Below are 16,118 nucleotides of genomic sequence, written 5' to 3'. Positions count from 1 at the left end.
CTGTTCATAATACCATTTTTCCCCCCTTGACATAAAGAACAAAATCAAACTTTAGAGAAATGTAGGGGATGTTTGTACTGAATGATGAAAGAGGACTATTAAGTACCTTATTTGAAACTAGAGTAGGGTTTTAACTTCTGAACTCTTGGCGATCTTCACTGTTCACGCTGATTTTAAGAATTATATAGTCATCTATAGTAATCAAGGCAGTGTAGCATTGGCATAAATGTAGATGCACTGAACAATAAAAAAGAACAGTCCAGAAATAGACCTGTACATATATGGACAACTGATTTTCAACAAATGTACAAAATCAATTCAGTTGAGAAATGAAGGTTGTCTTAGTCCATTCGGGTTGCTGTAATGAAATAGCATAAACTGAGTGGCTTACAAGAAACAGACATTTATTTCTCATAGTTCTGGAGGCCAAGGAGTTCAAGATCAAGTCCCTGGCAGATTCCGTGTCTGGTGAGGGCTGCTTTCTGGTTCATAGATGGTGCCTTCTCATGTGTCCTCATATTGTAGAGGAGGCCAAAGAGCTCCCTTGGGCCTAATTTATAAGGACACTAATCTCATTCATGAGGGCTCCGCCCTCAGGATGTAATCCCTCCCCAAAGGCCTGACCTCCTCATACCATCACCTTGGGGGTTAGGATGTCAACATATCCTTCCTTCATGGGCCTGCCTCAAGTGGCACTTTGCAAATTCCTCCGCCACTCTCTTACTAGACCTCTGGGTGTCGGATGCCCCTGAGTTCAACACTTGGGCCCCTTCTGTCTTCCTCCCTTCCCTCCCTCAGTGATCTCAACTGGGTCCAGGGCCTCACATGCCATCCACATGCTGGTGATTCTGCATTCTCTCGGGTTCCTTCCACACTGCAGCCCCAGGCAGCCAACAGCCTCAGTCCACATCTCCACTGGGATGTCCAGAAGCATTGCAAATTTGTTGCTGCTAAAATCATACGGTCCGTTCACTCACCCCCGCTGCAAGTAAATAACATCCCCCCTGCAAGTAAATAACATCCCCATCCAGTTGCACAGGTTAAAAAACAAATGAGGGAGAAAGTGTTTAAAATGCTCCAATGGCTGCCCAATTAGATAGACTAAAAATCCCATTACAACATCCCTAGAAGGTTCCCTGTGCCCTGGTTCTGCCCACCTAGCTGGGACCTCTCCCCACTGTCTTCCCCAAGCGTACCATGCCAGCCCCACAGCCTTTCTGTCTCTCTGCAAATCCCTCCCTGCCTTGGGCCTTTCATACTTCCTGGTCCTTCTGCTTGGAAAGCTTTGCCCTCAAGCAACCAGAGCCTGCAAAGCGGGGATGCCAGCAGTCGTTACACCTGCCCTCTGGGTGTTCCCAACACTCCCCCTGCTGTCGGTCTGGTGTGCTCAGATTGTCTGGTTCTCGAGTTCCACTGATTCAGCAGCCTCAGCCTCTCCAACCAGCCCAGCTGCCACAGCCCTTCAGGCAACCCCATGGCCCCCAACACAACTTGTGAACTTGGCTGTTCACCGTCTCCATACCATGGATCAGGACCCAAAATCAGCTCATCTAGTCATTTGTTCACATGTTTATTGCTACAATGCCTTGTCTTGACTACAGAGGCTCTTAGGGGCAGGGACTGAAGGTGTCTGTTCTAACTAGCACAGTCCCTGATGAGTGGAAGGTGACAGGCTCCTGAACAACAACTTCTATTGCTAAAGTTGCAAGCAGCTAGAGGTCTGCATCTTTGCCAGAAATTTCCATCATAACATTTCCCATCTGGGGGTGAATGACTGTGAGGCTTTTTCCTTCCCAAGCTCTTGTTGAGCTCTTAAGTCTCCCGAAATGAGGAGAAGACAGACGAGAGGCCAGGCGATTTGCATTAATGGGCTGCAGGTTTTTATTAGAATAAGCATTTCCCATAGCTATAAGCGAAGCATTAGAATTCATCGAGCTGTCTCAACTCTTTGCACAAAGCGGCCTGAAAAGGGACAGAAAGCCCCAGACAGGTGTCCAGGTCCCATAGAGCAAAGCATCTTAGGGAATGAGCCACTGAGGCTACAGATGTTTGCAAATATTAAGGCACTGGGGGGAAGGAGGGCACAGACAAAGGTCTCTCAAGGTCCCTCATCCTGCCCAGCAGTCTCCCGGCTCAGCCCCTGGCTTCCAGGGCAGGCACCCAGACCAAGAGGGGAGAACACAGCGTTTCTGCTATCTTCATTCAGACCCCGGATAATCCAGAAAACTCCTCAGCTCCACCACACCATAACTTATCAGAAGACCAATTGCATTTTATCAACTTGCCATTGCACCTCCTATAAATGCCTTTTGCTATTTGTGCATTTCTAAAAAGCCATAAATCGCAAAACCATCACCCAATTTGTTGGAAGCAGTTTTGCAGGAACCTCCAGGGCCCAGCACATGGAGAGAGACTATTTTTTAATACCCAGAGGACAAGACACCCCAGTGCCGCCGAGGCCGCAGTAGCCGTCGGGGTTCTTGCTCAGGTACTGCTGGTGGTAGTCCTCCGCGTAGTAGAAAGTCTGTCCCTCCCGGATGTCGGTGGTGATGGGGCCCAAGCCATGCTTCGAGAGGACCTGTGGGGAGAGAGCGGCAGCGTCAGGCCCCGGCTGGACCAGCGAGCAAGCACCAGGGGGCAAGGGCTGGGGGGTGGCGCTGAGGGCAGCCGCTGCGGCTTGGGAGGTGCCGTGGGTCCTTCCGGTTGGCTCTGCCCATTCCCAGTGCAGTGACTCTGGGTGGGCACTTACCTGGCTGTGCCTCAGTCAACTGGGAGCTGACATCAGGCTTAGATCAGCTTTTTACTCCATCATTTATGCTCTACCCATCACTGAGATGCTGCCTCAGTGGTGTGCCCTGGTTTGGACCCCATGGGTGTGTTTGAAACCGACCCCAAAGCTGTCCCAGGGAAAGAACAGGTGAGTGTGGCTCCCTGGTGTCCCTGAGGAGGACTGGCAGGGCTGCAGGGATGGGGTGGAGCCCTGCCCGGCACTGTCCCCCCGCCCACCAGCTCAGGAACAGGCCCCAGCCCCCTTAGGAGGCCAGAGGGTCCCTCCACGCACCATGGCTCTAGCAGCAGGGACGCTGCAGGGTGTCCTGGCCAGCAGGGGTCAGCTGGGGTCTGCACTCTGAACTCCAGGCCAGGGCGCCTGGGGAGCGGGGGTCTGCACTCTGAACTCCAGGCCAGGGCGCCTGGGGAGCGAGGGCCAGGGAGGACATGGCCTGAGGGCCTGTGTCAGCCCGTCACCAGCCTCTGCGTCCTAGTTTACAGCCTGGCGGCATGTACTGCCAGGGCAAGGCACGTGTAAACACGGATCGGGGAGGACAACGGAGCTATCTGGGGCAGGAGACGGGTCAGGAAATAGACATGGCTCCCCAGGGACTTAAGCTGCTTCTCCTCCCTCCCGGATGTCGGCTCTGCCCTAATTCCCTCTTGCTGCAGGCTGCCCAGAGCACTGAGCACAAGGCCACAGGGACTCAACCCCGGTTTCGCCGGCTCCGTGTGGGACAGAGCTGCGAAGCAAGGCGGGGACTGGTCCACTGGTCCATTTTAGGTGAAGTCCCCAAATGTGTCAAGCAGGGTGAGTCCCAGGTTAGCATTCAGCATACTTCCCGGCTTCACGTTTTTCCTGAGAAATGTCACATATTTCCTGAATCTCTGCTCAGCCCTCTGAGCCCCCACGAGGCCCTGAGGGTCCCAAAGCCCAGCCAGTCTGGAATGAGCCAGTCCGGAAGACAGCACCCTGGCCAAGGTGGGTGGATGGGACCCCACATCTCAGCAGTAGCCGGCTTCCTCACAGGGGGTAGCAATGTGGACCAGAAGCCATTCTGACATTATTTTTGCCAATTTATAGCAACCTAGCAGTCATCAAGGGCCTCATAGGCTGCTCTCTGTGCGGAGACGTCACACCTGTTACTTGTGGCCTCACCACAGCCGCGGGCAGGAAGTGCTGTCATTGCCACTGCATGTGTGTCAGTGCCCTGCCTGGTCCCTGGCGCGCTCAGCTGGCCCAGCGCTGCACAGGTGGGAGGCGTGGAGGCTACGTTCCCAGGTCCCATCGCCACAAGGCCCCCGGCAGAGTCCACCAAAGACAGGAATTCACGTGCAGTCTGCCAGGCTATGTAAAAGGTAAAAGGAGAAGCTATATTCTGCAAGGCACAGCTGTGAGGACGGGCACAGGTCCCTGCCAGGGGCAATCCCGGCCCTGTCCTGAGAGCCAGTCACCCCCATGCTGCAGGCTAAGAAAGTCCTCGGCAATGATTTCCGGCAATTTCTATAACTTCCAGACATGGTGAAATCTCACGGTGCTTTCCCCTGCCCTTCACCCCAGCAGCCCTGCTAATGCATCTGTAAACACCAAACTCCCTTCGTCAAACCCGCCCTGCTGTAGCGACCACAAATGTTTTGTGTCTGTGACTGAACCCCAGCACAGGACTTGGTTCCAGGTTGGTTTTTAGGAAACAGAACCTCACCGTGAACAAGAGCATGGGGCTGACGAACTGGCGTGGTTAGATGCAGAGCCAGGAGTGACCCCCGATCCCGGGTGTGCGGGATAGGCCAGTGCCCACGACAGCAGGGCAGTGTGGTTACTCAGACGGCTGCTGGTGCGTGCCCGTGAAGCAGGCCTTGGATACCAGGCAGCTGTGAGGATGGAATATTCCGGTGAAGACGGCGAGTCTGTGGGGTGTGCCGGCTGCTCGGGCTGCACTCGAGAGCTTGCAGAAAAGAGAAAGCTAAGTCGGGACTTGACATTCCTGGCCCAGAGCTCGTTAGGAGAACCAGAGAACTTCTACGACTGATTTAAAATGATCTCTCATTGCTTGCAGCTGTATCCAGATACCAAATAAAAGGTTTGCTCTGGAGGGTCCACATTTAGAATGCAAGTCACACCCCCACTTAGTCTAAAGCCCAGAATAAGGCACACGTTTGTTTGATCGCCTACTGAGGGCTCCCTCCCGCTGTCCACACCACCTACCGAGAGATGTCACCTCCAAGTCCCTCTGCAGTCACCTGCTGACACCGCCTTCTGCCTGGGAGTTTGCAACTACTGTCTCCAGGAGCCTCTCTAAGCCAGGCGTGGTGTGAAGAGGGTCCTCCCCTCACAGCTGCCCGCCTGGCCCGAGGACCACCCCAGGGGCAGCGCCTGGTGAGCCTGGTCGGCAGGTGTGACTCCGGGGCCCAGGAAGTACCAGCCTCGGCCACAAGATGGCAGACACTCCACTAAGAAAAGCCTGAAAGGCAGCGCAATGAGCCCACCAGAGACAGCGCCACAAGCCGTCCTCCTACTCTGCCATTAGGCCCCTGGACAGGTCTGGCTGGGTGGCAGACAACGGCCACGGCCACCGGGGCCGCAGTTAGCTTGGCGCCCTCCTGCAGGCCTCGGCTGCGCTGTCTTCTCCACCCACCCCAAAAGGCGGGAGGACAGGACAAAAATGTGTGAAAGAAACTGGGTGTGAAGGGAGACGGGAAAAGGGAAGGTCACACGAATCTCCTGCTGTCCCTCTGCTTCCTCCTGCAAGTCACTCCCCTGGGCACCTCAGGGCATCCGGTGGGCACGTCCCTCAGCCACCTTTCCTTACGGTTTAGGTCTCGTCTTCACTGCTGTTTAACCCCAGCCTTCCCTTGGGCGGGCCTCTCTGTGCGCTTGCCACAGCTACAGGGTCAAATACAGCGTGACCTCTCTCCCTCGTGCCCGCAGGGAAGCTCAAACGCCCACCTTAGATGGACTGACCTGCAGATACTTTTTACTTTTTAGAAAACATACCGTTACAAAGAAGAAACGCGAGTGCATGACAGTGGTTCTTAAAGTCTGGGGGCAATCAGGGGCTCCCTTGAGAATCCAGTGGACAAACACTGTGGACGCTTCGCCCATGCAAACCCACAACCAAACATTTGCTCATAACGTCAAAGGGTTCTAGGACCCCTGGAGTCCAATCACAGCCCCGGACCCAGCACCTTTAGGCAGGGTCGCCCGAGTCCAAAGTCACCATGGCCGCCGCCCATACCCTGGCGGCCACCCCCCGCGGGCATCTCCAATCTGCAGTGAACGTGTTCAGCACAGAGGACCTGATGCCGACCACAGTTTGCAGCCCCTGCGGCTGTGCTTGCCAAAGGGAAAGTCGCAGCAAGGGAAGAAGGCACCAGACTCCGGTCTCTGAAAGCGGATGAGCTCTTATCTGGGCAAACCCCATCTCCTTCACCCACCAAAAGAATTGAGCCTTATCTTCCTGTTGGGCTTCTATGTAATTATTTGTAAAATATACTATACAATGTGCATTTCTTTTTATTTAATAACTCTGTAAACTATTTTAGTGGCATGACATTAGTTTCCCAGAACAGAAATCCAATTTATGAGTCTGAACCTGTTGGAAACTGGGGTTTGACCTCTAAGAGGCCAAGCTGAAGCTGCTGCCTGGGAGCCAGTGGGGCGGTTTTACGGCAAAAGACCTCTGGGCTGGACATGGGTTCTGTTCCTCATGCTGCCCTCTAGTGGCAGCAGGGGGCTGGTACAGGCACAACGCTGCGGCTTCCCACCTGCCCCTTTGGAACTGAGAGGCCAGGCCAGCTCCTCCTAGATCCAGTTCCATGGAATCCTCCCCTCCCCCAACACACACACACACACACACACCCCCACCCAAGACCGTCCACAGGCAGTTTCCGTCCACGGGCAGCTTCTGGCAGACCAGATCGCCATCAATCAAAACTTCTGGGAAAGGATATAAAATGACGGGCATGGACATTAAATAAAACCACTAGAACAAAAACACCATCTATTCCGAGCTGGGCAGAGGCTGACGCATTTCTGGTTCAGGACGGCAAGAACCCAAGCACCCACCCCTGCCCACAGGAGGGGGCGAGTGCTTGCCTTCAACCCCAGCGAGGGCCCTGGCCAGCAGGGGCTCAGGGCTCAGGGACAGTGGCACTGCCCCAGGAGTCTGTCACCACTGGCACACGCGAGGGGGACAAATGGGAGCAGCACGAGCTCCCTCCAACGACAGCACTCGAGGACACGGAGAATGCACAAAGGGGCAGGGGCCCTGTACCAGGCCTAGTCGGCTCGCACTGACCCGTCCCAGCTTTGCCAACTGCCCGGGCGGGAGAGTAGGAAGAGGGGTGGCACAGTTAGACCTAATTAGGTCCATTTAAGGCACCTGCTTATGCAAATGATGGCCTCTGTACGAGTGGCGTGTTGTTCTTGCACAGTCCTCCCCAGACTTCCGTCAAAGTTAGCAGCTTTCATGATCTATCCACCCTCCCCCCCCCCACGCCCTCGAGGTACATCTCAGTATCTTCTGGCCTGCAGTGCCAAGCAACAGAGCTGCAAGCTGAGTTTTGTCTCTGCAGAGAAGGGGAGGAAGGAAAGAGTTCGGTCTGTTCATGCAACCGCTGGGGCCCAAGGTTCTAGTGATGCAAACCCTGTGCCCTGCCACGCACCTGCTGAATCCTACGTGCATGTTACAAGGTCGGACATGCTGCCCTTGAAGGCAGGTGTGGCCGACTGTAGCAGTGGTCTCCAAATGCCTCACCCTGCCTGAAGGCAAGCTACCCACGTGACTTGCCTTGACCACATGACTTGCCTTGACCATGTGACTCGCCTTGACCAATGCTCAGCAGGTGAAACTAACACAGGTCATCGCCAGGCAGAAGTCATAAAGCTCCAGCAGGAGCTTCTCTGCTTTTCTCCTTTGCCACAGTGACCAGCAATCTAGCTGATGACAGCTCCATCACCCTAGGTCCTAGCGTGAGGTCAATGACAACCTGGGGGCACAGCCCCCAAATGCAATACTCTGGTTCCTCCATTGTCTCTCCCGGGTTTGGGTGTGGTGCGGAAAGGCTGGGAGCACAGGCACGGTTAGGCGAAGTCCGTAGCAGCAAGACTGCTCTGCGAGGAAGTTCTTAAATTCTGCAACTTCACTTAATTAATGGTCTCAGCAGTCGGCTATATGCCAAGGCCATGCTGGGCACGAGGAAAGTAGGGATGGACAGGACAACCCCTGACCTCAAGGAGCTCCCAGCGGGGCCCATAAGCGGTTACAACACACGACAATTAAGTGCCCAGCAGGCCCTGTGCTGGCTGCTGGGGGACGCAGCCTGAGGCAGGAAAAGTCCCCTGTGTCCAAGGAGTTCATGGTTTAGGGAGGAGGTCATATGATGAAGATGTCATGGCCCGAGAGTGTGAAGCTGTAGCTAAAACATGACAAAATGGAAGTGACCAAGGTCTTGGGAGTTGGGTAGAAGTCCAGGGCGACTCATCCTGCACCCGCTGAGGGCCACACCCCACGACCACATGCTGGGGAGTGACCAGGACCTCCGTCCAGCAGGACGTTGGAATTCTGCGGCAGGAGACAGGACATGTGTGACCATGAACATCCGCCCTGTGGGGCAGAGGGGACGTGTGAGGCGCTGCAGGTGTGAACAGCCCTTTTCGGGCACAGAGGAAGGAAAGGTTAATACAGCTGGGAAGATGCATCCTGGGGGAGGTGGACGTTGGACTTGGAATTTCACAATGGGTGGGCGTGAAGACAGGAAGGGCTGGTTCCTGAAACCCAGTGATCAAATGCCTGGAGCCATGGTGACCTGGAGGATAAACCTTCCAGGTGGGGCCAGGGCATGGGCCCAGCAGATGGGACCCCAGGGCCAACGCGCAGGAAGCAGACGAGGCAGGGGAGGCCTATTTGTGTGTGCCTGTTTAAGGCCACCCGGCTACACATTGTCCTTTCACCACCTGCCATCACAGTGGGACCACAGAGGGGCACTTCACGAGACTGGAGGAGCCACGTGCACCCAGGCAAGTCGGCAGGTGTCTCTGAGGCTCACCTGCTGGCTGGCGGTGAGGGCCGTAAGGCTGACCGGGTTCGGGTGGGGACCCGGGGGAATCGGGGTTGTTGTTTGTGCTCCCATTGCTTCCCCCTTATCTTTTGCCTCCCATCCTCCCAAATTCCAAGCACCATTTCCTGTGTGCAAGAGGAACAGATCCTTCCTTCCTCTCTACTGCGCACCTTGAAAGGTGACACCCCGCCAGGCAGGGCGGGGCCGCTGCAACCCCGGCCTGAGGAGGGGCCAGACGCTGACACCTCAGGCTTGAGGGCAAGCCCAGGGTGGTGCGGCTGAAACTCGCCACTGCCTTTGCTCTGGCCCCAGGGCACTCTCCACCCATAAGCTGGTTCCCATCAATCACCCACTCAAGGACTTCCTCTCGTTTGATCTTTCCTTTGAGATAGGTCGGTTTTGAAAAAGAATTCAAACGGCGTTTCCTGTACACGATTTCCTTTCCTGGCTTTCAGTTTCAGGAGACTCAGATCTTCTCTGTGTAGCTCTCTGAGAGTTCATAATCTGCTTTTTCATATCTGCAATCAATTAACTACAACCTCTGGTTTTGTTATATGCCTAGCATTTAGTACACAAAAAGAAACCACTTTTCACTTTTCAGAGAAAGCCAAGGACACCGGGCTTCACCTTGGGGAATGAAACGCAGATTTCATTAAAAGGAAAGATCCTTCGTTCCAAAAAGGTTGAATAGAAAAGAACTTAAAGCAAAATGTCAGATGCTTATGTTTAGAACACTGAATTCAAGGAGGCAGAGGGACTTTTCTGAATGCCACCATCTCTCATGTACAGATGAGCCGCAGCCACTCGGAGCTGCCGGAAAGACGGGTCTCACCCTGGACCGTAGACAGTGGCCAGCGTCCCGGTCCATCAGAGCGGGGATTTCTCAGGACGCAGAACTTTCAGGGCTACAGCTTGGGCAGATGTCGACACCCTAATTGCAGAACAGTTAAAGAAATATCTACCTATCTGGAGGGCTGCTGGCGGAATCTTCCCGAACATGGAGAAAATTAACTTTCAACAGTAACCTCAAAGGCAATTGCAATTTTTTAAAATCCTCTTATGCTGAGTTTAAAAAAAAATGAGACTTAGCAACTTTATTGTTTTTTTATTCACTGATTGAGACAATAAAAGTTGCGCTCATTTCGATATTAAGAAATTAAAACCCCCCTTGAGACTTCCTCGGCCCTGGGGTAGGTCACATCTGTCAACCACAAACAGGCCGGGCAGCTTGCAAGCAGGAACTCGCCCTTGGGCTGCAATATGCACAACCTCACGCGGTATCGGCTGGGGCTACGAATTAAACGGCTGGGTCTTTTTTATTATTATCAAAGGAAATTAAAAATAGGACAATAAAATAAAATATGAGCCGCATGAGAAAATGCACTTGAGATGTGGTTGGCTGTGGTGATTTAGCGCCCAACCTCACGTGGTTGGGACTGTGCAGAGACGCTAAAGAAAGAGAGGAAAGCAACTTTTGTCAGGTTTCCTCTAAAGCTTAAAAACGACACAGTGAGAGTGCCGGGAGCAAGGCCCACAGGAGGCTGTTTCCCCGCGACGCTGCAGTGTGGGGTCTCGGCGCGCCGGGGACAAGCGTGCCGGGGACAAGCGTGCCGGGGACAAGCATGCCGGGCGTCCGGCAGTTTCAGGCACCTTCTAAGCAGGCATGGCTGGGACACTCTGGCGTCTTTGATCTCCGAATTTCCAGTATAATAACAAAGAGAACAACATGAAAACCTGAGTGGAGATAAGATCGAGGGATCTTATTCAGGCTGTTTAATCTTCTTAGCAGCGAAGTACTGCAGGGATGTTTTTGGAAGGTGGGAGGAAAAGAGGGAGCGAGGGAAGGAAGGCGCAGGGAGGGAGGGTGCGGGCGGAGAACCCCAAATAGGCCATAGGATTAAGTTCTTTGCCAGAACATAATGTTCATTTTCTCCAAGGCTCAGAACCGGTGGAAGAACAGAAACTCCCTCAAGAGAAGCGAGCAGGAACACAAGCTAATTATACAACTTAAATTTGCATGTAATCGGCATACTTTCCAGTTGAGATGATTAAAACCCGTGTTAACTGGAGTTAGGACAATAGCACTATGTACTGAAAGTAGCACTTTGTATCTCCATGTATCAAGAATTCCTTCTGACATCTCCAGGAGTTCCCAAATAGAGCATGTTTGTCTAGAGGTCAGTGACCACAGGGGCTGAGCTCTACCTCTGGTTCCACCAAATCGCATGACCTTGAGCAGCTGACCTTGAGCTTGGCCTTCTCTTCTGTAAAATGGGGATAAGACATCTACCTCTGAGCACTGTTTCGAGGGACAGATAAAATCATGTATTTGAAATAATACACGGCATGAATTCACTTTCAGCGTTGGTTATTCTGCGATGCTACGGAGTGTCCCGCTGTGTGGGGGGAGGTGGCAGGGATTATGCCCCAAAAAGGTGGGGCCGTCTGGAGCCTGCCTCACTGTAGCCCTATGCCACCCACTCCGTGTTCCGCCGGCACACCCAAATGAACGACTTAGTTTCACATGGCGTCTGGATTTCTGGTACTATGCAGACACGGTCTGATGTTCCAAACTAGAGCGTTGGTGACACCGGCCAAGCACCCCCACTGCACCTGGGCCCTGGATGTCACAAAACACAGAGCCATGCTTGGGATTGGTGCTGCCCTGGGGAAGAACCTGCACCCAGGCCTTGGAGGGCAATCTTTCTCCTGCGACCTATTCTATGAAGAACTGTATCGATCGATATATATTTAACAGCAAACGTGAAAATCCTGTGTGTCTGGGAGACGAGGAACAGCGTGCGTGTGCGTGTGTGCGTGTGTGTGTGCGCGCGCGTGTGACTGTGACGACACTCAGCCTCCCTCTGTGCCCGGCTCTACCGTGCGTGCTGCGCACACATTGTCCCACGTGGTCCCCGTCACAGCCCGTCCAAGGAAAGCAGTGTCTCGGCCCCTCTGGCAAGGAGAGCGCTCAGCAGGGGAGACAGGAGGCAGGATTGGAGCCCGGCACTCTGGGCCCGGAACCGAGTTTGCAGCCACTCACGACAGCTGCCTCCTTCACTGAAAAGTGTCCCATGTCCACTGAGGGACAGCAAACCTCACTCACATTGCAGCTTAACTTCATTTGCAAACCCGGATGCTTTTGTTGCACATTCCTCTTTAACTGTCACCATAAAGATGTACAGTAGGAGTGGTCCCAGGTAACGATGCTGAGAACCTTGATGTCTGCACATCTCCCAGAGACACGGTGCTTTCTCTGGGGCGTGTGCCCGGACGCCAGTTCTCTGTTTGTGACAAAACAGTTTTTCTGCTGTGATCCTGATTGCATGATTTACCCTTGAAACAAAAGTAGAATTTGATGCCGAAGCTCATCAGCTTACCCATTTCTTATAATCGAAAGCCTAGTAAGTTTACATCCATCGTTTCTTCTTTGCAATCCGTTAATCCGCTTGCCAGCGTGGCTTGGAGACTGAAGTGATCCCGGACAAGATTCTCAGCATCGAAACCTGATCAGACTTCAGAACACAACGACCACGGGCGGCAGAAACAGACGTTAAAATAAAAATACAATGAGCGAGCAAGAATTTTAATAAGAATATAAACTATCCCCTACTCCAGGCACTGTGTCGTTTAGACTAATGATAACTCCTGCTCCATGTTTCTGTCCCCTGCCACGTCCTGGGATCTAGATCCTTCTCTTCACTTGACTCCCGCCTGCCCCCCTTCTCCCCCCCAGAACTTTAATCACAACACATTCAAACCTGGGGCCGCTCTCCTTCCTTCCCCAGAGCTGGTGACTTCCCTGTTCCCTCTTTTGGCCCACAGCGCCACCAGCCTCCGGTCCCCTGAGCGACACCTTTCACTGACATCATCAACTCCCCGGTCTCGTGCCCACAGCGAATCACAGTCGTCAAGCAAATCTCCGACAGTTGGTCCAGAACGTTCCACAAATCCACCCCTGCACCCCTCAGAGAAATCGAAGGAACAAGCAGAGAGCGAGGAAGACATGGCTCATATGTGAGAAAAGACCACCTGTGTGTGTGTGACGGTAGGCTGCCACGTCACCTAGGCTGAGAGGGTAAAGAAACACACTCCAAGAGACGACGCCAGCCTGCCCAGGGCCCCGCCACCCACTGCCAGCGTCTGACCTGCCCATGCTGGGCACCTCCCACACCCCTCCCCCTTCCTGTGCCTCAGCTACCTGATAGGGCGACACTCACTTGCAGGGCCCTGGACACGTCACTTAACCTCTCTCCACGTGAATTTTCTCGTCTCTACAATGAGAATGACGCTATGATCTTGTAGAGGTGTTAGTCGAAAAAGTATAAAACACTCTTCGACAGACTGTCATTCTCATTGCCAGAATAACACAGGATCAGAGAGGTGAGGCACCTTGCCCAAGGTCACGCTGCTAAAGAGTGGCCGTGGCCACTGGAGACCATGCTCAGCCCGCCAAGCTAGACCCCCCAGCGACTCTGGCTGAGAACACACCTCCCCCGACCCAGCGCATGGGCAAGAGCCTTGTCCCCAGCTCACAGGCACCAGGCGGAGCCCGTCACTCCCCAAAGAACCCGCTACAGGGAAAGTCACCAACAGCTCCCCCTACTGGGGAGGAGCAGAACAAGGTACTTAGTTCCTGTCGTCTTACTGGACCCTATTCAGCTCCCTAGAAGAGCACCCTGCAGAGAGCCTTACCCAGGGAGACGCCCAGTGAGTAGCTCCTCTGTCCCTCCTGTGTGTGTGTGTTGTGTGTGTGCATGAGCTTGTGTGTGGGCACATGTGCTCATAAGCTTGTGTGTAGGCACATATGAGCATGTGTGTGAGCGTGTAAGTGCATGTGAGCGTGTGTGTGAGCGTGTATGAGCATGTAAGCACATATGAGCGTGTGTATGAGCGTGTGTGAGCGCGTGTGTGACATGTAAGCACATATGAGCGTGTGTGTGAGCGTGTGTGTGAGTGTGTAAGTGCATGTGAGCGTGTGTGCATTTTCCTTCAGAGTTCACCTCCCCACACTGTCACCCTGCTCCCGTTCACATGATTTGCTCCAGCACTTAGATCAACACCAAGTGGCAAAAGTCTACCCCATACCTTCATTATGGGACCAGGGTCCTTGGCGTCCAAGTTCCCGGGAAGGGAGAGTGACAGCCGAGGTGTCGGGGTAAGACGAGGAAGACACGTAGGGCATGGAGCACTCATTTTCATTCTCTCTCTCTCTCCAAGAATCTGGCACAAACAGCTCATTCCCTTCCTGCCAGTGATGGAACAGGGGTGACTTGGCGACCGTCTCATGCCAGATGTCCCCCTCATCTGGCTGCCTTGGCCGGTTAGCTGTTTGGAATGAGCAGCCTAAACACGGCTCGGGGGGGCTCCTCAGGGCTGTGGTCGCAGAGCTGGGTGGCCCCTGGCAATGCCCGATGCCTTGGGGGTGGTGGGGCCCTGCTTAGGTGCAGGGTCCCTCGAAGTGAAGGAGCCCCCCATTCCCTCCTGGCTCCCTCCCAGGAGTGAGGCTGAGCACTGCGTCCCCTCCTCTGGCACTGGGGCACAGACCTGTCCTGCTGTCTCACAGAGACCAGGCTCCTGATGCCTTTCGGATCCTACCCACGGTGGAGCAGCACCCGTGAGTCTCGTCTGCCACACGCAAGACCACGCTCCGGGAAACAGATGGGAGGGGACAAAGGGCAGCCCGGCCCCTGCAACCGGAACGCGTGGCTGTGGCCGACTGTGGCCTGGCCTTCCTGGGCTCCGGCGGGCCAGGCCCAATACCATCCAGGGTGGGGAGCCGTGAGTACGCAGCCGTGCCGTGTGCTGGGCGCACCGGCGAGGGACGGAGGGAGAAGGCTGTGCCTGGGAACAAGGATGTGCCGGGTTTGCAGTCTGGTGGCCAAATACCGAAGGATGCCAGACCGCAGTGGGTGGCCCAGGGGGTCATGCCTGCCCTTCTGCAGCGAGCCTCTGGCTACACCTGCAGCCCTGGGCAGGTGCCATGAGAGCGGAGCCCCAGGCTGGCTGTGGCGTGCACAGGGGTGTGCGCAGGGAGGGCGGTGCAGCCTGCCAGCAAGCCCATTTTGGTCACCATCTGCCACAGAGAGCCCAGCACCTGTCAGCAACAGCTGCTGACAGTAGGTGAGGGAGGGAGCGGCCCCACCCTGACAGCCCTGCGGGACGCCAGCCGCTCCAGGAAGGCCGCCACCACCCCGACCGCGGCCTCCACCTCCACACAGGGGCCAGGGGAAACGGGGCTGACACAGAATTCCCGGAGGGAAGGGAAAGGTTCAGGGGATCTTATCAGAGGTGTGAGCCCAGAGCCTCCCCTGGGGACAGTCTCTGTCGTGCTGTCTGTGGAGGAAGGAGAGTGACATCCCAGTCTCCCGGCACTGTCGGAACGACAGGGCCTCTCTGCGCGGACCAGGGCCCGGGGTGACAGACTGGAACACGCTGAGAGGGCTGGCGGTGCAGGGCTGGGTCCTCTGAAGCCTTTTATGGAGTTTAACTTCATCAACATGAAATGAAAACCCTTAATATTACAATGGCATTTCGTGAGCAATCTTTCTAAAGTGAGTTATGCACTTCCTTGCCCACCGTGTGTTTAAGTATGCATTTATCATTTATTACATGCTCGCGTTGCAGGTATTTCGTTGCTTTGTCTCCTTTACCCCCAGACAGTCCTCTGTGGCAGGTGCTGGTTGGAAGCCTGGGGACTCGGGGGGGGGGTGAGCCTCGCAGGGACACACGGCGGCACCTGCAGAGCCAGGACTCAGGTCCCCCCGTCTGCCTTGGTCCAGGCCTGGCCCCACAGCACGGCTGCTGCTAATCCCACCTGTGTCCCCCATGGCTTCAACGTTATGAGGCCTTAACAAAGGCCCCAATTGTGCCAGGACTCTGCATGCTGCAGACAGATGCCGGAGGCTCTTCTGGAATTTCTGCCCCAGAGAGCCACCTACCAGCCTTGCTCCTGAGTGTCAGAGCCCAGCTGGAAGCCCACTGCGCCCAGCAAACACTCCCAGAGCCCCCGCCCCCGGAAGTCCTCCCTGCCCAGGCTCTCCTATCCCAGGGGGCTGAGTCACCCCGGCACACACAGGGCCCTTCCACTGGCCGGAGGACTCTGAGCCGGGCCCCATACCCCTGCCCCTGCACCAGGAGCTGTCAAGCTGCACGAGGCACGATGGCACCTTTCCTTGTCAGCGGGGTCGACCCCATTTTTCTCCTGAAACGTCACACAGTGAGGCACCTTGCTTCTGGAATCTTCTCGCCTGCTTTCCCTCTCTGCTGGCTGGTGTTTCTTTTGTCTT

At 54.8% G+C, this 16,118-nt stretch overlaps 1 protein-coding gene across 7 annotated transcripts in view; it reads right to left on the bottom strand.

The window, feature by feature from the left end:
* Positions 1-1,857: 1,857 nt before the first annotated feature.
* The window catches only part of MSRA (methionine sulfoxide reductase A), a 321,997-nt gene continuing 307,736 nt past the window's right edge, over positions 1,858-16,118 (bottom strand). For 4 of the 7 annotated variants that reach the window (XM_012775454.3, XM_012775448.3, XM_012775453.3 and 1 more), the window contains exons 6-7: positions 13,918-14,077; positions 1,858-2,578 (exon numbers count right to left, since the gene is read on the bottom strand). In XM_012775454.3, coding sequence (XP_012630908.2) covers positions 2,421-2,578; positions 13,918-14,077 — 318 coding nt within the window. In that variant the 3' untranslated portion in view covers positions 1,858-2,420. The remainder of the gene's footprint in view (positions 2,579-13,917; positions 14,078-16,118) is intronic. The other 3 variants (XM_012775450.3, XM_012775449.3, XR_001156784.3) reach the window with 2 other exon arrangements.

The sequence above is a fragment of the Microcebus murinus genome, chromosome 24, assembly GCF_040939455.1.
Source record: "Microcebus murinus isolate Inina chromosome 24, M.murinus_Inina_mat1.0, whole genome shotgun sequence".
NCBI classification, from domain to species: Eukaryota; Metazoa; Chordata; class Mammalia; order Primates; family Cheirogaleidae; genus Microcebus; species Microcebus murinus.
This window is presented reverse-complemented; position numbering and strand designations above follow the sequence as displayed.